Source organism: Ptiloglossa arizonensis, chromosome 13 (assembly GCF_051014685.1).
Source record: "Ptiloglossa arizonensis isolate GNS036 chromosome 13, iyPtiAriz1_principal, whole genome shotgun sequence".
Lineage (NCBI taxonomy): Eukaryota > Metazoa > Arthropoda > Insecta > Hymenoptera > Colletidae > Ptiloglossa > Ptiloglossa arizonensis.
The window spans coordinates 10,007,282-10,028,533 of NC_135060.1; the positions used below are offsets into that span (position 1 = coordinate 10,007,282).

Genomic DNA, 21,252 nt, shown 5'->3' on the forward strand with positions numbered 1-21,252 from the left:
GATCGGTACGAAGATTTTAAGATACATTTTTTTCGTTCAAGCATCACCGTTATTATCGTTTGGATTATTCTAGTTCGAAATCATCCAAATTTTCACGATTCGTACTCTACGATTTTATAGATACTACGATTGACATCGAAGAAAATATAACTATCGTAACAGAAAAATGCAACGATGCACTTGAGCGTTGAAATTTTATCTTTCAGATACGATACTCTTATTATTAGAAGTTGAAGGATGTAGCCGCAGACGCGAATGAATATTGGGTTGTTCGAAAAGTAATTTCGTTTTCCAAAATGGAGAATATACAATTTAATCAAATGTCTATACACTTTAAAAAAATTGTGTTTTCACCAGAAAAAAACGAAATGACTTTTCGAACAAGCTAATAGTATAAGAATAAAACGTTCGGTAAACGTTAGAGAATTTTCCCTAATGTTTTCTTCGAACAATGAACAATCGAGAGTAATAGAAAATGCAATAGAATGCAATAGAAAAAGAATCCACGTAATCTTTGCACGATATCGATCTTGAAGATTCTGAAAGAGAAAAACATCCCTTAGATTAGCAAGAGTAATAATTAACGAGGAAACACGTCCTTAATTAAACTGTCTTGTTATTCGTAAGGTTAAAGATGTTTAGACGCATATTTTTTTCCTCCATTCCACCGGAGCGATGGAAGTGGATTTCCAACGAAATGATTTCTAATTAATTTCTCACGCCCGGCGAAATTCTCGTTCCTTCGAAACCAATCGACGCCACTTTCCCGAACGAATCCTGTTAGCGATCCTATTAAAAGCGACGACGCTCGATTCCGCGATCTCCCCGGCAGGGGGAGGGAGGGGGTGGAATGCGGCATTTCCCGAATTATATACACAGTCATTAATGGGATCGAGGACAGGATGATAATAGCGGCCCCGCGTCGGCGTAGCAATAATACCAATCTCGGTGGAGCGCGGTGGTTGCTCTCATTTTTTGGCGGGGCGTCTTTAATTAAGATCTTCCGTCGAAATTTCCCCGGCGTATTCGGTTTCTGGGGCTCGTCGAGAGCACCCGCAATTCTCGATAAACCGTGCTGAAAGGAAACTCGTTAAAACCAATCTAACGGCGATCGAATCGATCGTTTCGCACCGTCCGATTGCGCGGTTAGAAAAGGCTACGTGGAAGAAAGGGGCGCGGGGCTCGGGGGATCGAAGGGTGGCAGAAAAGACGCGGTGATTGAAACGTGACGCTCGCGAACGAAACGGAAAGAAAAACGCGGGAAAAGGAGTATCGTTCGGACTCTCTCCGCCCGGAGTGGATACGGAAACCGAAACGCGTTCTCCTCGTTCATACCCTCCCATGACGTTGCGATCGCGTTAACGGTTGATCATCGAGCGTGGACCTCTCGTCGATGTAATTAAAAAGTTTCCGACGTCGCGATTCGTAATTTCTGCGCCGAGATAACGAGAGAGATCGGGGCCGACGAAGATGTGTCCGGAAGATCGTTTCGACTTCGATGAGAGATCGGTCGATGGAGAGAAAAGGAAACGGGGGAAGATTGACGCGATAAAAAGGAGAGGAAAAAATCGAAAGAAAGAGGAGGAGAACAGGGTGGATAAAAGCAAGAGCGAAATCGAACGAGCGGGAAGTGTAGGACGAGGCGGAAAGTTGGCCAGACATTGTCCGTCGCGATTCGTAATTTCTGCGTCTAGATGACGAGAGGGATCGAGACCGGAGAGGATACGTCCGGAAGATCGTTTCGATTTCGATAAGAGATCGGTCGATGGAGAGAAAAGGAAACGGTGGAAGATTGACGCGATAAAAAGTAGAGGAAAAAATCGAAAGAAAGAGGTGGAGAACGGGATGGATAAGAGCATGAGCGAAATCGAGGAAGGGGAGAACGAAGCGGAAAGTTGGCCGGAAATCGGGAAAAAATAGGAAGACGGGATCGCGCGGTAGATATCGGACGTAGAAAGTGAACGTGGCTGGCAGGACGGGAAGGGTAGATAATTAGACAAGAAACACAGACCTGGTATCCCTTTCTCTCCGTTTCTATCTCGCTCCGTTACTCGGTAGCGAAGAGAGTATCTCGGAGCCGACGCCGACGCCGGCGCCGGCGCCATCCGACTTTCTCTCTTCGCTCGAGCCCGTATCCTCCTTAATTAAATATAAGCGCCGGCTTACCTCTGCTCCTCAAACCTTGCCGTCTGAGCCAGTCGTCTCACCCCCACCTCCGGGAGCTCCCTTAAACCCTACCCCCGTTCTCGTTCGCGGTACACGGTGCGCTGTGCTTGCTTGCACAAATTCAGCCGGCGTGCACGAACACGCTCGCGTACACCTCTGCAAACGCGTCTCGGCGTGCACCGAGGGAAAGCACGGAGGCGGAGAACGTACACGTACGTAGGTACGTACGTGCATCACGCGCCGCTACCATCGCCACGCAATTACGGGAGGGGCTGAGCACGCTTGCGGAGGTCACACGCGGGACACAGAGCCACCCTCTCGCCTCGCTGGGTAATGCGAGAGACCGATGCGACCTCGGGTGATACCGGCTGAGGGACAAGGAAGGGTTATAATCGTTTTAAATGATCGCGCCAGGCCCGATTAAGGATCGTCGATCCTCTTAGCGGTGCCGGCGATGGAACTACCCGCGGGCTTACGGTGTTAAGTGACATCCCTAGGGTCGATGCTACTAGTTTGTTTTATTACGCGATATTTAGAGCGGCCCGGTGGAAATACACCGGAAAAGATACACGGGATAAATACAAGTTCTCCGAGTCTAATCGCGGTAATATTACATTCGGCGTTCATTTAAAAGGGATTAAATTGTATTTCGTTCTTACAAGGGGACCTTACTGTAGGGGAAATCGCTTTTGGAACGGTAATAGATGGAAATTGTAACACGTACCTAGTATCGAAGAATTTTAACAAGTTTCTTCTAAATGGGCCTTTCTTTTCGAGATATATTGATTCAAAGTTCGATACGTACACATGGTACACGAGTTACTTAAATCTTCTTAACAGAGCAAGTTTTGAGCAAGTCGCTGGAGCGAGTGACCTGTTAGGGTTTTTTGATACCAGGTTTGTACTATAAGTCGCATCTACTACCGTTTCAAAAGCGATTTCCATTACCGTGAGGTCCCCTTGTTAGTCGACCCTCGTAGAACTCGTGCTGCGCTGGACTTTACAGTATTTATCCTGTATTTTTTATTCTCCGCTCTTTTCTTTTCATTCGTTGCCATCTATGAGTACCTTAGTACTTTCAACCGAGATCGCGACCCTCTTTGTTCAATTTTCTCAGCTCAATACTCCCTACTTAACATTCTTCGCGCGACACTTCTTACTCGATTGTCTCTTCTCCGTGTACCTAAGAGCAAATCCAACAGATTCTCCTGCAAGACAACCGACTACGCGCGTTACAATTGCACTGCACTTTTGCATATCGCGAGCCGCGTATCTACTAATCGTTCGTGTAAATGTATTTTCACTGTAATCCAACGGACCAGGTGTTGCAGGAGAGAGTACTCCCACAAACGGAACTTGCACTGAGAGATTCTAAAATCTTCAAGGTAAATCGCGTAAGGTTGAAAGCGATAACCATAATGGTGGAGGAATCGGTACGAAAATTCGAATTGTCGAATAACGTGGATTCTTCGATCGTATTTGAATCGAAATTATGTAGCAAAATTATGCAAAACTTGGATTCTCGAAGTTAATTTCCCTATTATGGAAAAGAAAGAAGAACAAAGTTCTGTCTAAACAATTATCGTGTCCACTAATAGTCAAGAAAAGAGCAATATTAATATTGATTACCATTACTATACTCGGTGTTGCTAAACTTCCGAAATCTAAATACATAAAATGACGTACAATAAAAAGAAATCGAACTAAGAATATTTCAACACTAAACGTTAATTGCTTCTTCTTTGTTCGTTAATACGAAAAACAATGCGTCTTGTCGTTTACACGTACGTATTAAGGTAAAATTTCACGAACTCGTAGCGATATTACGTACACGCACGCGCAAGTTTCAACGTTCCAAGTTACAATTACCAACTTTACTTAGCGAGAAAATAAGATTAGAGTTAACGGTGCTGCGATCTTGTTCCACTTTGCTACTAAACTACATACACTGTATCTAGTTCCATGAAAAAATATTTAAATTAAGCGCTAATCGTATTATTACACGTTCGAGAACCGGATCTTTTTACAATTTTATCTAAAGATCTTCGAAACGATCGAGCTGCGTTTCTTAAACCAAGAAACAGTTCTAACCGTTATTCGATGCAATACCGCGATCGATCTGTTTGCTCTTTTCTGGAACCCTTTCGCCGTGATTCGTAATTTCGTTGGACCTGTTCATCGATTTCGTCGTGGATTCGGTGGTAACGACTATTTTGAACTTACGAGGTAAAATTTTATTTTGTCGAGTACCGTGTAAACCGTCACCGAATTTCGCGCCACTATTAGAAGCGTTTCCGTTGTAATAATTCCGCTCGGTCGATTTAGGATCGAAGCTGTCGGAGATATTTCTATTCCGATCGGCACCACGATCGAACGTTCGATCGATGAAATCATTTTGCGCCCAGAAGTTGATATCGTTGCTATTTTTCGAAGTACGATTAACACCGATCGTTGATTCGTCGTTACTCGCGTCATCGTTGGACTTCCTTCGCTGCCTGTGCCAATTTAAAACCAGAGGCCATCGCTTCGGCACCAAGGTTCCGTTTCGAATCCCTTCGTTGTAGACCCGATGGAAACGATCCAATTGCCCTAATCTCGTAAGACCGTTCCTCGTTTCTTGTTGTTGGTGTTCCTCGACTTGTTGGTCCCGTTTTCCTAAAATCGACGAAACGAGAACAATCAACACCGTTTACGAACAATCAAGACCACACGAAAACCTTTTAAAATCGCTGTACGTGGAAACTGTACCTATCCGAGGATCGAGGAAGCCCTCGATGGAACGTTTGTTGCTGCTCAACGAATCGAATATCTTCCGCAGCATTCGTTGATAGGCGGTCCTGTTGCGATGCTGGCCCGATCCTGTGGCGTTCGAGAGGTTCGATGCAACGAAATCGGTCGAATTAGGGGAACCGTCAGCGGGCACCAAGTGCACCAAGTGCTTCTGTCCCAGTTGATCCGTTCCGAGAATCAGTTTCGGTAACGACTGTTTCGATCTGGTCTTCGCGTAGTCCGTGGAAACGACAGGTGACGTCGCGGTGACGTTCGCGATCGGTACATCGGAGTAACGTTGTCTCGTGGTGTGCTCGGAAGTGGTCGTCTCGGTGGTGATCGGCTTCGTAGATGTCACGGTTGTACCGACGTTCCGTTCGTAATCGTTTTCGAAAGGGTGTCTATGTATTGTCGAGTTGCTCTGTTCTCCGGGCACGCGTCTCTCGGCCGATTGCGAGCTCCTCTCGACGATGAAGGGCACACTGTCCTCGAGAACCCCGGTAGCGTTACCGAGATGACGATAATCGAGTTTGTCGTTCGAGTAGGCGGCCTCCTCGTACGGAGTGGTCACGTAGACGTACGATCGCGGCCAGAGATTGGTCATGCGGTAGCTGCCGTCTATCTGAGGGATTATCGTCAGCTGAAGATCGTGTCGCGTTGGACCGTGGAACGGGAGCCTCTTGATCCTTCGTAGTAGCCACTTGACGGTAGGGTGCGTGTGCTCGTTGCACGGCTCGCAGTCGTTGCATCCCTCCTGACACAGTAGCCAATGATCGTTCGGCAAGTAATAAACGTCGCCACGCGACAGAACGACGCTGCTCGCGTCGCTGGGGACGCTCGGGAACGGGCCACCGTAAAATCGCGCGTTCAACAGACGTTTGTAGAGATCGTGATTGGCCAACGGCGACGACGAGATCGTCTTGAACACGAATTCCCGGAGAATGTACTCCCAGTAGGGTGGCACGTTTGTCGATTGCTGCGCCGGTGCATCGGTGTGACGTTTCCGTTGTTGACGTTCGTAATTCGTCGAACTCTCCTGGATCCCCGTGGAGATTAGCGACAGCTGCGAGAAGAATTTCGATCGTACGGACGAATGTTTCGCGGAACGAAAAGTCCAGATAGGTTGCCGTGAGACAAGAAACATAGGGCCAAGAGAGGGATGAATTTCATGACGCGCGAATCGGACGAGCTAGGAGTCCTCTTTCTTAGGAACAATGGGGATCTGAACGAGCCTCTCGCCAAAATGACCGATACGGTACAAGTACAACCACTCGTTTAATTGTACACGCGATAATTCTTTGCAACGTATTTGTACTTGTATTATATTGGGTCGTTCGGAGAGTAATTTCGTTTTCCAAAATGGAGAGCATATAATTTAATAAAATGTTTATACACTCTAATAAATCGTGTTTCATTTTCACCAAGAAAAAAAGAACGAAATGACTTTCCGAACAATCTAATATAATACTCGAATAAATTGCCAAGCTGCACTGTCGACTATCGTACTCTGCAGAGCTCGTAAGCTGACGAGGAATCGTATCAGGAAGGAGGAATTCGAGGAAGTATTCTACTTCGAGTAACAGAAAAGCCATCGAAATAGAACCAGCGACAACGAGAGTTTGCTGTAACTCATTGGCGTAGACACGGAATATTAACTGTCGATGGAAGAAAAATATTCCCGTACCTTTCGCGATACAATCACGATAAGTTCTATTTAATTAACCCTTTGCGGTCGTATTAAATTTGGACACAGGTGTCGTACTGGTCGGAATTAATTTCCCTTGTAAAATCAGTGATAGATAACATGTAAGATTATGAAGGATTTATTAATTCTTTTGTAAACTTTAAGTATATGTTCATACAACGGTGTGTTTTAATGTAATGTTTTTATGTAAAAATTATATTTTATTATTCTCCTTCGTGTGGTATCTTTCAAAACAGTCTCCAACATGTAATCCTGGTTTTCGCCCTTAATCTTTCCGTTTGAACATACAGAACAATCTTTACTTTTTACATCTTCATGGTGCCGCAATATATGCAGTTTTCCATTAAGGAAAATCATTAAGCCTTTCCTCTTTACTGAATTCCGTTATCTCTAATAGGAGCACCGTATTGATTCGTGAACAGATTCTTTAGACATTCAGATTCATTCGGAGAAAGTGTAAACTAATACATAGTTGAATAAAGTATAAGATTAGTACAGTGGCTGAGAGCAGACATACGACCGCAAAAGGTTAAGATTATCGTGAAGAACAACTAATAAAGAATATTAACTATCAACCGAACAACAAATTTTCTATACCTTTCGTAATACAGTCCCGGTAAATTCTAAGCAACAGTGGATACTTTAAGAGAATAAACTTTGCCTCGCAACACTCTAAATAAAGAAACGTCTAAACTGCCATAAAGTGACAACGTCTCGGAATTTAAACATCCGTTTTGCAAGAGTTGTTCAGGTTCTTGAGGATTTTGAAGCAGGTGGGTAATGTTCAAGGTGTAGCATTCAGGAGTATAAATTAGGATTCGGTGGCGCAGAATGCAGATAATACTGGGTTTAGATGACGCGAGACTCGAGTAACGTGGCAATCAGAGGGTACGAAGTTTAATTAACGTAAGATTCGAGCGATACGAGGTTTCGAATGATGGAAAACTCGAACGACACCGAGAAAGATCGAGTTGGAACACAAGTATTTACATGGAAGAGTTTCACAGCTTGTATACACTCGTCCCGCGAGTCTTCTCGGATTCAGAACTCCCCGTGTTATTACATGGTTCGAGAGTATTTGTATATTTGGGAGACGAAAGCGTACACCAAACTTTGAGGCGTCAAGGAGTTAGTAGAGCGAGATTGTCGTTCGACTACAACGCAATTAGCCGTAGAAATATTAATTCACACGGAATTTCCACGGTATTCGGTTTTCAGAAAGGTAAACGAGCAAAAGGTGCACGGATAAAAGGTATCGATCTATCGATTTTTTACTCACCATCACCATTGAAACAAGATTCCATTTTGACGGATTCATATTTCTCCCCCTTTAATCGTACCGACATTGACAAGAGACCACGAGGAACAAAATTAAAGGGAACCCGTAGCACGCGTGGGGTTCGGTGTAATGCGTCTCGCATCTGACGGACGACTGAATCATGCAAAAGATGAGCTACTCCTGGTATCGGACACCCGTTCCGAGATCCTACCACAGATATCGGGATACCGTCAAGAATGCTGACATTACTCACGGGTAAACATTCGGTTCGCGATCAAACATCGTAATTCAAACACCGGTCAGCTCGGGTTTATCGCCCGTAACTTAGAACGTGACGTGCAAGATGCGTTTAAAAAATCACGGAACGATAGTCCGTGTACAGTGTTGTTCGTTCAACGACAGATTCTTTCGGTAGTAATAAATTTCTCGTGGAAATTCGTTTTAATTTTTCTAGACGAAGTTTATACACGGTGTATCGAAGTACAAGTGTTCCACGAAATATTGGATTGTTCGGAAAGTCATTTCGTGTTTTTTTTTTTTTTTAGTGAAAATGAAACACGATTTATTTAGAGTGTATAAACATTTTATTAGATTATACATTCTCCATTTTGGAAAACAAATGATTTTCCGAACGACCCAATAGAATAATTTTCCCGATAAGTCTAATAATTGTAAGTCTGAAACGACAAGTTCGATAGTTCTCCACGATGGATCAATAAAGTTTTGCTTTCATTTTTGCAATATAGAAACAAATTTTGCACAACGAAGGAAACAGTTTTCGTGCTTTACTTTTTGGTTTTCGTTTCTTATCCTAGTATTTGCAGTATCTACTTAAAAATATTAAAATTAATGTATTGTATACGCGCATGAATTAATAGATGTTTCAGAAGTACTCTCGTAGACAACAAATACTTAATTCGAATGTTCCATGAATAAATTACTGAATTGAAAATGCGAGGAAGCGATCTCGAGACTGCTTTGGTAAATCTTGTATTTTAAGTCCGTCTTTAGTAAAGAAGACACGTTTGGTCTCGTATTTCAAGATGGTCTTATTTCGTCGGTTGATTTTTCAAATATAATCTTAAATAACAGAAATTATTTGAATGTCTTTTTTAGAATACGATCTAACAATTATACGTACACACAAACGAATTTACAAATGCTATTGTTAAAACATTTGTTGGACAAACTATCGAAGATTGCTTGAAAATCCGTAAGAGCCAACTTACACGTCTATATGGCAACTGTTTGAAAGAAAAGGAGCAATTGGAAGGAAACGTGGTACAAAGTATGTGGCCATTAATACCGATACTTGTAAGAACCATTTGCAACGCTGCGTTACCGATAAAGCTGGATTAATCGTTCTCCGTATCGGTGATATAAATATTGACGATCGATGGGCACGTTGACCGTATCGGATATACATACACACGTCGCGAACGATCGACAGTCATGCAGCGTGGCCGGTAAAATATGTACGTCGCGAACAAATCTACGCTTTGATCGTGAATTTGTTTCTATTCCGCGATAGGAACCACCTGTCACGTACGATCGAACAAACGGTTTCAAGCAAAGAACGAAACACGATGAATTATTGTTTCGTTAACATGACACGTTGGTAATGCAATCCACGTTAAAAGCTATCGAGAAACACACGCGTCGTCATTTTGCTGCATTTTGCAACGCGAGACAACGACCCGTACCCAATTTTTTAAACATTAACTCTGTGTTTCCGTCGTTGTACTGAAAGACGTTTCGGAAGAAAAAAACGAAGTCAGTGCGATCAAAATTGTGCGATAAATAAAATATCTTGAAAGAAAGCACATAGTGCATTCTCTTCCGATACTATAACACAAAAATGTTTACAAACAGTCTTGAGCATAAAGTCATTCGAGCATATTGAAATTATTATAATACGGTTTATGTGATTAATAATTATTTCTAATAACGATTCAATTTATCCAGACGTCGTGTTTTCGTATAATACGGTCGCATATAATACATTGAAGTTAAACGTAGTATCAAGTTTCGATTTCCTAGGTGGCGCTACTTGTCGATAAGATATGTAACGCCAACTGTCGTCCGCTTGTACAAGCTAAATAAGGGTAGAAATATTTCGAGCGTTAAGAACCCTTAAGCTAATGGCAACTCAAACATTCCAGTATTTTGTGATATACTATAAACTCGATTTAGGTATAGGGTAGAGATATAAATAAGATATAGAATAGATAGTATATTTAATGTAATTTTCTGGCTTAGTCACAGTTTGTCCCTAAAACCTGCTTAGTCATTTTGCTGTCACATCTATAGACGAAATATAAAATACACGTTTCATCTTACGGGTGTTGATACCCCACAACCTGAAATTCCGACCTCGTAAAAAGTAACAAGTTCTGAAGCGGCCTTTTCGTTTAAGAACGGTGATTCTAGATACTATAATCAACCGAACTACCGAAGTCGGTAAAAGTAGTTAAGATGAACAGTTTGTTCGTGCATATCCCACAAGCGACACTAGTCGAACTGTCGAACGGTCGAACGATCTCGATCGAATTACCCTTTTTTCATTCCGATGTTTATGTTCAGGGAATAGGATGTGCTGTGCATGCTTCGTCTCAAATAAAGTCCATCTCAAAGTAAAACTTATTCAATACATCATTTCCTGACAGGTTATAGAACAGTAAGAAGGCAGTAGGTGTTTCATATACAAAATGAATTGCAGTCAACCGTCAACGAGTTTTTCACAGGAAGAGGTAACAATGGAAACAGGAGGTACCGAAATAGATCTTCGGAGTGCGTGGAAAATGTGTGAAGTTATGTTCAAAGAAATTAGTTTCATAAACGAAACGCAATCTTTGAGTACTTCATTAATCGTGAAGCAAGTTGCATTAGAAATATAGCATCGTATCGTTACCATGTTTGGTGAAATGGAGTTAGTGAAAAATGAAGAGCTTGTCCTTTCAAATGAGAATATGGACGAGGATTTTGAAATGTGCACAAGCAGGTCCAATGAAAAGGAAGAAGAAGAGTGGGAAGAAGAACCTTCCAAAAGTGGGCAGAATTTAATACCTCTTGAATACAAGAAAAAAGTAATTAAAATGGCAACTGCTCATCCTGCATAGTCGCTCCAAACGCTACAGAAAAACGGAGCAATGTTACTGGCTAAGAAGTCACATCTGAAAGTGTGAGATCAACTTCACTTTAACTATGTCATACAACAGTTTTAAAATATGCAAAGTAATAATTGTCTATTAGATATATTAATTTAACATTTGTTCAATTTTTACAATTTACACAAAACGCTAAGGAGTGGTATTTTTTACATAATAGTGCCAAAATTCAATTAATCGCTTTTCTAGATAGAAAAATTATCTTGATAAACACTTGTGAGTCGATAATCGATATGTGTAGCCTTGATTTCGAGGTATTGAAGATTTTTTGAAATGTGTAAAGGAAGGCTAGAATGCAGAATAAAAACGTTATGCTGATTTCGTGTAATTTTACATTTACTCGAAAGATGATACATATAAAAGTTTGTACAGAAATAGTTATTTATTTCATCGCACGGTAGGAAATATCATACAAATGCAATTACTTATATGTCATATCGGTAAATATATTCTGAACCCGCAATTACAAATCCCTGTAACATGGTAATTACATGGGTTGCCATCTATTGGAGAAAGGGTTAAACTACACTTAAGGGATGAAAACACCTGGCGGCAAAACGCTCAAGTTTGTTGAAGAATTGTTTTGTCTTTCATCAATAGATGGCTCCACATGCATTATGTACCGAAATTACAGATAAGAATCTGCTTCCGAACCATATTAACTATCGCTGGAGCCATCTATTGATGAAAGTCATAACAATTCTTCGATAAACTTGAGCGTTTCTCCGCCAGGTGTTTTCACCCCTTAAGGGTAGTTTAACCCTTTCTCCAATAGATGGCAACCTATGTAATTACCACGTTACAGGGATTTGTAATTGCGGGTTCAGAATATATTTGCATTCGTACAAACTATAATTTCGATATGTAGAGAAATATTCATTTATTTTATCGCACGATTACTTCGATTGTCTTTGTTCGATCTAACTAATATTTCAAGAAATTGATGGCTTTTAAGCCATTATTTATACTAGGACATTGTTAATAATTGTTTAAGCTATGGTCCTACGACGATTGTTAAGAATTATGATGAATAAACATCAAGATATTGCGAAATCTTCGAAGATGAACGGTTTCGGTGAATGTTTGTCTATTTCCGCGATTGTTACTAACATTTATGCATGTTCCCAATATTGATCGAACAATGTGCATTTTATTTATGTATTGCAATTAATTAAGAAACTTATAGAAATTAATTTTGATCGAGCTTCGATGTTAAACGTATTTCATAAAGTTTTAAAGCATGGAAAGTAATAATTGTCTATGTGGAGCATGAATTTAAAGTTTGTTTAAATCTTATAATTTACACCATATCCTTAGAAGTGGTATTTTTTTACATAAAAGTGCAAAAATTCAATTGATCACTCTTCTGGATAGAAAAATCATCGCGATGAATACTTGTGAATCATAATCGTTATATGTAGCCTTGACAATGTCGGTTGCACCTTAATGACAACAATTCCATCGCGAATGAAGAATACTTCAACGAAATGATATTTTTAGCCATTATTTATACTTGGCCATAAATAATAATTGTTTAATCTACGATTCTACGATGGTTGTTAATAAATATGAGAAATGAACGTCAGGATATTGCGAAATCTGCGAAGGTGAACCGTTTCGGTGAATGTTCTTTCATTTCCGCAATTGTTACTAACATTTATGCATGTTCCCAATATTAATCGGACAATGTGTATCTTATTTATGCATTAAAAATGATAGATTCGCTTACAAAAAATAAATTTTGATTGAGTTTCGAGGTATAAACGTGTTTCCTAATGTTTCAAAGCATGGAAAGTAGTAATTGTTTATTAGATACATTAATTTAACATTTGCTCAATCCTTATGATTTACACAATACGCTTAGAAGTGGTATTTTTTACATAATAGTGCCAAAATTCAATTAATCGCTTTTCTAGATAGAAAAATTATTGTGATAAACATTTGTGAGTCGATAATCGATATGTGTGGCCTTGATTTCGAGGTATTGAAGATTTTTTTAAATGTATAAAGGATGGTTAGAATGCAGGGAAATTACATTATGCTGATTTCGTTTAATTTTACATTCATTCGTAAGATGAAACATAGAAAAGTTCGTACAGAAATATTTATTTATTTAATCGCACGGTAGGGAATATCATACAAATGGAATTACTTATATATGATATCGGTAAATATCGGTAAATATATTCTGAACACGCGCTTCCAAACATTTGTGACGTGATATTTACATGGGTTGCCATCTATCGAAGAAAGGTGTGAACTACCCTTACGGTGGGAAAACACCTGGTGGAGAAACGCTCAAGTTTGTCGAAGAATTGTTCCAATTTCCACAAATAGATAGCGCCACGAGCATAAATTTACCGACATTAAAGATAAGTAATTCCATTTGTATGATATTCCCTACCGTGCGATAAAATAAATAAATATTTCTCTACATATCGGAATTATTGTTTGTATGCATGCAAATATATTCGGAACGCGCAATTCCAAACATTTGTAACGTGGTAATTATATAGGTTGTCGTCTCTTGGAGAACATATTTGTTGATTTTCGCGATTGTTACTAACATTTATGCATGTTCCCAATATTAATCGAACAATGTGCATCTTATTTATGCATTATAAATGATGAAGTAACTTATAGAAATCGATTTAGATCGAGATTCAAAGTAAAACGTGTTGCGTAAAGTTTTAAAGCATGGAAAGTAACAATTGTTTATTAGATACATTCATTTAACATTCGTTTAATACTGATAATTTGCACAATACGCGTAGAAGTTGTATTTTTTACTCAAACGTGCTGAATTTCGTTTAATCGCTTTTCTATATAGAAAAATCATCGTGATAAACACTTGTGAGTCGATAATCGATATGTGTAGCCATGATTTCGAGGTATCGAAGATTTTTTTAAACCTATAAAGGAAGGCTAGAATGCAGAGAAATTTCATTACGCTGATTTTGTTTAACTTTACATTTATTCGCAAGATGATACATACGAAACTTTGTACAGAAATATTTATTTATTTTATCGCACGGTAGGGTATACCATACAAATGGAATTACTTATCTTTAATGTCGGTAAATTTATGCTCGTGGCGCTATCTATTTGTGGAAATTGGAACAAATCTTCGACAAACTTGAGCGTTTCTCCGCCAGGTGTTTTCACACCTTAAGTATAGTTTACCTATTCTCCAGTAGATGGCAACTCACTTCATCGCCGTGTGACATATGTGTGTGACTGAGCGTTCGGAATATATATGCAGATATACAAACTATTTTTTCGATATGTAGAGAAATATTCATTTATTTTATCGCACGGTTACTTCGATTGTCTTTGTTCGATCTAACAAATATTTCCAGAAAGTGATGACTTTCAAGCCATTATTTATACTAGAACATTGTTAATAATTGTTTAATCTACGGTTCCACGACGATTGTTAATAAATATGATAAATAAACATGAAGAAATTACGAAATCTGCAAAGGCGAACGGTTTCGGTGAATGTTTGTTCATTTCCGCGATTAATGTGCATCGTATTTATGCATTAATAATGATTGATTCGCCTATAGCTATTGATTTTGATCGAACTTCAAAGTAAAGAGATGTTTCTTACACTTTTAAAACATGGAAAGTAATAATTGTCTATGAGATATATCAATTTAAAATTTAATTAATACTTGAAGAATCGAAATTTTTGGTATTTTCCTGATACCAAAGGTTGAAATTCAGGCATAAATTTTAGAAAATGTTTGATTTTGGGACTCTTGGTGTCAGTATACGATATTCGAGGAAGTGCCACGATTTCGCGGATTCTTAGAATTGACGTCAAATTCCAAGAATTTCCGCGAATCGGAATTTTGTTGGACTTTCGAAGGAATTTCTGAATCATGGATCCCGATTTCCTTTGTATCAGGAGAACATGATAGTCGAAGACATATAGTTTTAAGTAGTTTTAGCAGTTTGATAGGATCGGGTTAAAGAAATGGAAACAAATAATGGACAAAAATAAAGTTTCTGTTGTCAGTGAAATTGATTTTATTTCAATACATCGATTCATCGGAAATACAATCGCTTTTCTTCGATCCATTAACATATTCGCACTTTCATACTCGTTACAAAAATGTTGTTCTTTAAAGTATTCTACTTGTGGAAAGTACTGTACCGTAAAGTACTCTACTGTATCGTAAAAATTACTATTCTAAACTCGCAGCCGATTAGCTCGGTACTACCCACGACGAATAATTATTGTTCGTCGCGAGTAATACCGATTACCAGGTCTCACCACGTGGAGGTTGCTGCGAGCGGAGACCCGGAGAGAGATAGATGGAATCGAAGTTCCATCGATCTCCCTCGACACGCGATACAAACGAAGATACTAAACCAAAGAGATGGAAGGAATCAATGTTCCTTCGATCTCCTCGTTTAGTTCTGCCGAGCAATTACATTATGGAAAAATTAGGCAAAATTGGGAAAGACGCGACACGAACCGTGCAGTTGGTCCTACTAGGTCTATCCCGTTTCCCCTCCGTGGTTCCGATTCCAGAGAAAACGAACGACGCCTACCACTCCCCTAGAGGAGTGCCCCGTTTCTCCATCTTTACGACGAGAGGGTCTTATTTTGGAGGCTTTCGCAGGGACCGGCAAAAATGCCTGCTCCTGTGCTCGCAACATGCCCCCTCTGGAAGCGGACACACCGGAAGAGACGGCGATAGACCGTTCGGACTACTTACACGGCCGGCCACTTGCTTGTACAAGAAGCAGTGGTGACCGGACCGAGGAACGAGGAAGCGAGCAAAATTAAGCTAAAGATTGGATAATTGCTTGGCAGATCACAGCCTTAAAACTAACTTATTCTAACTGCAGAGATAGAAGGAATCATTGTTCCTTCGATTTCCTCGTTTAATTCTGCCGAGCAATTACATTATGGAAAAATGAGGCAAAATTGGGGAATACGCGACGCGAACCGTGGAGTTGTTCCTACTAGTTCGGTCCCGTTTCCCCTCAGTGGGCCCGATTCTCAAGGAAATGCGCGACGCCGTCCACTCATATAGAGTGCCCCGTTTCTCCCAACTCCGCGTCAGGAGCTACGCAGAGCGTGGACCTGACTCACGGAGGATGACGAAGAGAGGGTCTTGTGGCACTAGGGCTTCCGCAGGGACCGGTGCGAACACCTGCCCCTGCGTTCGCTGCATATTCTCTCTCAAAGCGGACGCACCAGAAGAGACGGCGATCGAGCGTTCGGTCCACCTCCACGGCCGGTCACTTGCTTATGCAACAAGCAGAGGTGGCCGGACTGAGATACGAGCAAGCGAGCAAAAAGAAGCTAAAGATTGGATAATTGCTCGGCAGATCACAGATATTCGTACATGGTGACCTTAAAACTAACTTAGTCTATACTTAGAATTAACAGTCCCGCGGAGGATGCAATACATCAGTCCTCTTCGTACTTCGTTCTTCGTTTTCCGATACATCTAAGAGAATGTATCTAAGAGAAACCTAAGAGAAACCTAAGAGAAACCTAAAGTCATGGCATAATAGAAAATAGAAATGAAATTGGTTAGTGGAAAGAAATAAACATGTCAAAACAAGTAGAAATTAAAATCAGAGTACAAATGAAATGAATTAGACAAAGAAACAATTAAAAAAAAAAGAAAGGATTGAGAGAGTGGTCGCCAGTACCGACCACCGCCTACCGGCGGCCAGTACCGGTTACCAGGGTGGGGGGTCCCCCTTCCGTAAACCTAAAACGAAGAGATCCGTCCACCTCGGAGCCTCCAGGAACAATGAAATTTTAAACAACCGGGGGCTCCTTATATACCCTCCCCAAGGTGACTTACCGTTTCATCCATTGTCTTTGTTCGATGTAATCGAAATCTTCGAAGGCGAACGGTTTCGGTGAATGTTTGTTCATTTCCGCGATTGTTACTAACATTTATGCATGTTCCCAATATTGATCGAACAATGTGCATCTTATTTATGTATTGCAATTAATTAAAAATCTTATAGAAATTGATTTTGATCGATACTCGATGTTAAAACGTGTTTCGTAAAGTTTTTAAGCATGGAATGTAACAATTGTTCATTAAATACATTAATTTAACATTTGTTTAATTCTTATAATTTACACAATACGCGTAGAAGTTGTATTTTTTACTTAAAAGCGTCACAATTCAATTAATCGCTGCTCTAGATAGAAAAATCATCGTGATGAACAACTGTGAGTCGATAATCGATATGTGTAACTTACGACCGTTTAATCTACGATAGTACGACGATTGTTAATAATTATGATAAATAAACATCAAGAAATCGTGCACGTTTCGAACATTTATGTTACAGTATGTATTTTATTTATGTATTGTTAATGATTGGTTTGCCTATAAAAATTAAATTTGATCGAAAAATTAAAGTAAAAGTTTGGCATTCAAATATTTCTCGATTTTTTTCCAAAATTAACATTCGTAAACTAATTAATGATTTACACTGTAAAAGTAGCGAATATTAATGTTACAAAATGCATATTATTTATCCATTTTAAATGATTGATTTGCCTATAGAAATTAATTATGATCTCAAATCGAGAAACATATCAATGCTAATATTTTGCTTTCATTTTCGATCAAAATCAATTTCTATAAGCAACTTAATCATTTGTAATGCAGAAATAGGATACACATTCTTCGATTAATATTGGGAACATGCGTAAATGTTATTAACAAACGCGGAAATGTACAACAATTCACCGAAACCGTTCGCCTACCCAGATTTCGCAATTTCTTGATGTTTATTTATCATACTTCTTTACAATCGTCGTGGGACCATAGATTAAATAACTATTAACAATGTTCTAGTATAAATAATGACTTGAAAGCCATGAGTTTCTGGAAATATTTGTTAGATCGAACAAAGACAATCGAAGTAACCGTGCGATAAAATAAATGAATATTTCTCTACATATCGAAAATATAGATTGTATATATGCATATATATTCCGAACGCTCAGTGACACACATATGTCACACGGCAATGAAGTGTGTTGCCATCTACTGGAGAATAGCCAAACTATACTTAAGGTGTGAAAACACCTGGTGGAGAAACGCTCAAGTTTGTCGAAGAATTGTTCCAATTTCCACAAATAGATAGCGCCACGAGCATAAATTTACCGACATTAAAGATAAGTAATTCCATTTGTATGATATTCCCTACCGTGCGATAAAATAAATAAATATTTCTCTACATATCGGAATTATTGTTTGTATGCATGCAAATATATTCGGAACGCGCAATTCCAAACATTTGTAACGTGGTAATTATATAGGTTGTCGTCTCTTGGAGAACATATTTGTTGATTTTCGCGATTGTTACTAACATTTATGCATGTTCCCAATATTAATCGAACAATGTGCATCTTATTTATGCATTATAAATGATGAAGTAACTTATAGAAATCGATTTAGATCGAGATTCAAAGTAAAACGTGTTGCGTAAAGTTTTAAAGCATGGAAAGTAACAATTGTTTATTAGATACATTCATTTAACATTCGTTTAATACTGATAATTTGCACAATACGCGTAGAAGTTGTATTTTTTACTCAAACGTGCTGAATTTCGTTTAATCGCTTTTCTATATAGAAAAATCATCGTGATAAACACTTGTGAGTCGATAATCGATATGTGTAGCCATGATTTCGAGGTATCGAAGATTTTTTTAAACCTATAAAGGAAGGCTAGAATGCAGAGAAATTTCATTACGCTGATTTTGTTTAACTTTACATTTATTCGCAAGATGATACATACGAAACTTTGTACAGAAATATTTATTTATTTTATCGCACGGTAGGGTATACCATACAAATGGAATTACTTATCTTTAATGTCGGTAAATTTATGCTCGTGGCGCTATCTATTTGTGGAAATTGGAACAATTCTTCGACAAACTTGAGCGTTTCTCCGCCAGGTGTTTTCACACCTTAAGTATAGTTTACCTATTCTCCAGTAGATGGCAACTCACTTCATCGCCGTGTGACATATGTGTGTGACTGAGCGTTCGGAATATATATGCAGATATACAAACTATTTTTTCGATATGTAGAGAAATATTCATTTATTTTATCGCACGGTTACTTCGATTGTCTTTGTTCGATCTAACAAATATTTCCAGAAAGTGATGACTTTCAAGCCATTATTTATACTAGAACATTGTTAATAATTGTTTAATCTACGGTTCCACGACGATTGTTAATAAATATGATAAATAAACATGAAGAAATTACGAAATCTGCAAAGGCGAACGGTTTCGGTGAATGTTTGTTCATTTCCGCGATTAATGTGCATCGTATTTATGCATTAATAATGATTGATTCGCCTATAGCTATTGATTTTGATCGAACTTCAAAGTAAAGAGATGTTTCTTACACTTTTAAAACATGGAAAGTAATAATTGTCTATGAGATATATCAATTTAAAATTTAATTAATACTTGAAGAATCGAAATTTTTGGTATTTTCCTGATACCAAAGGTTGAAATTCAGGCATAAATTTTAGAAAATGTTTGATTTTGGGACTCTTGGTGTCAGTATACGATATTCGAGGAAGTGCCACGATTTCGCGGATTCTTAGAATTGACGTCAAATTCCAAGAATTTCCGCGAATCGGAATTTTGTTGGACTTTCGAAGGAATTTCTGAATCATGGATCCCGATTTCCTTTGTATCAGGAGAACATGATAGTCGAAGACATATAGTTTTAAGTAGTTTTAGCAGTTTGATAGGATCGGGTTAAAGAAATGGAAACAAATAATGGACAAAAATAAAGTTTCTGTTGTCAGTGAAATTGATTTTATTTCAATACATCGATTCATCGGAAATACAATCGCTTTTCTTCGATCCATTAACATATTCGCACTTTCATACTCGTTACAAAAATGTTGTTCTTTAAAGTATTCTACTTGTGGAAAGTACTGTACCGTAAAGTACTCTACTGTATCGTAAAAATTACTATTCTAAACTCGCAGCCGATTAGCTCGGTACTACCCACGACGAATAATTATTGTTCGTCGCGAGTAATACCGATTACCAGGTCTCACCACGTGGAGGTTGCTGCGAGCGGAGACCCGGAGAGAGATAGATGGAATCGAAGTTCCATCGATCTCCCTCGACACGCGATACAAACGAAGATACTAAACCAAAGAGATGGAAGGAATCAATGTTCCTTCGATCTCCTCGTTTAGTTCTGCCGAGCAATTACATTATGGAAAAATTAGGCAAAATTGGGAAAGACGCGACACGAACCGTGCAGTTGGTCCTACTAGGTCTATCCCGTTTCCCCTCCGTGGTTCCGATTCCAGAGAAAACGAACGACGCCTACCACTCCCCTAGAGGAGTGCCCCGTTTCTCCATCTTTACGACGAGAGGGTCTTATTTTGGAGGCTTTCGCAGGGACCGGCAAAAATGCCTGCTCCTGTGCTCGCAACATGCCCCCTCTGGAAGCGGACACACCGGAAGAGACGGCGATAGACCGTTCGGACTACTTACACGGCCGGTCACTTGCTTGTACAAGAAGCAGTGGTGACCGGACCGAGGAACGAGGAAGCGAGCAAAATTAAGCTAAAGATTGGATAATTGCTTGGCAGATCACAGCCTTAAAACTAACTTATTCTAACTGCAGAGATAGAAGGAATCATTGTTCCTTCGATTTCCTCGTTTAATTCTGCCGAGCAATTACATTATGGAAAAATGAGGCAAAATTGGGGAATACGCGACGCGAACCGTGGAGTTGTTCCTACTAGTTCGGTCCCGTTTCCCCTCAGTGGGCCCGATTCTCAAGGAAATGCGCGACGCCGTCCACTCATATAGAGTGCCCCGTTTCTCCCAACTCCGCGTCAGGAGCTACGCAGAGCGTGGACCTGACTCACGGAGGATGACGAAGAGAGGGTCTTGTGGCACTAGGGCTTCCGCAGGGACCGGTGCGAACACCTGCCCCTGCGTTCGCTGCATATTCTCTCTCAAAGCGGACGCACCAGAAGAGACGGCGATCGAGCGTTCGGTCCACCTCCACGGCCGGTCACTTGCTTATGCAACAAGCAGAGGTGGCCGGACTGAGATACGAGCAAGCGAGCAAAAAGAAGCTAAAGATTGGATAATTGCTCGGCAGATCACAGATATTCGT

The 21,252-nt window shown here is 39.7% G+C and overlaps 1 protein-coding gene across 1 annotated transcript; it reads right to left on the reverse strand.

Moving 5' to 3' along the window:
- Window positions 1-4,012: 4,012 nt before the first annotated feature.
- LOC143153659 (uncharacterized) lies at window positions 4,013-7,958 on the reverse strand. The gene is made up of 5 exons (XM_076325078.1): window positions 7,920-7,958; window positions 4,915-5,998; window positions 4,276-4,821; window positions 4,169-4,185; window positions 4,013-4,105 (listed from the first exon to the last, which is right to left on the reverse strand). Exons 1-5 carry the CDS (start codon window positions 7,956-7,958, stop codon window positions 4,013-4,015), a joined length of 1,779 nt encoding a protein of 592 aa, XP_076181193.1.
- Window positions 7,959-21,252: the final 13,294 nt, after the last annotated feature.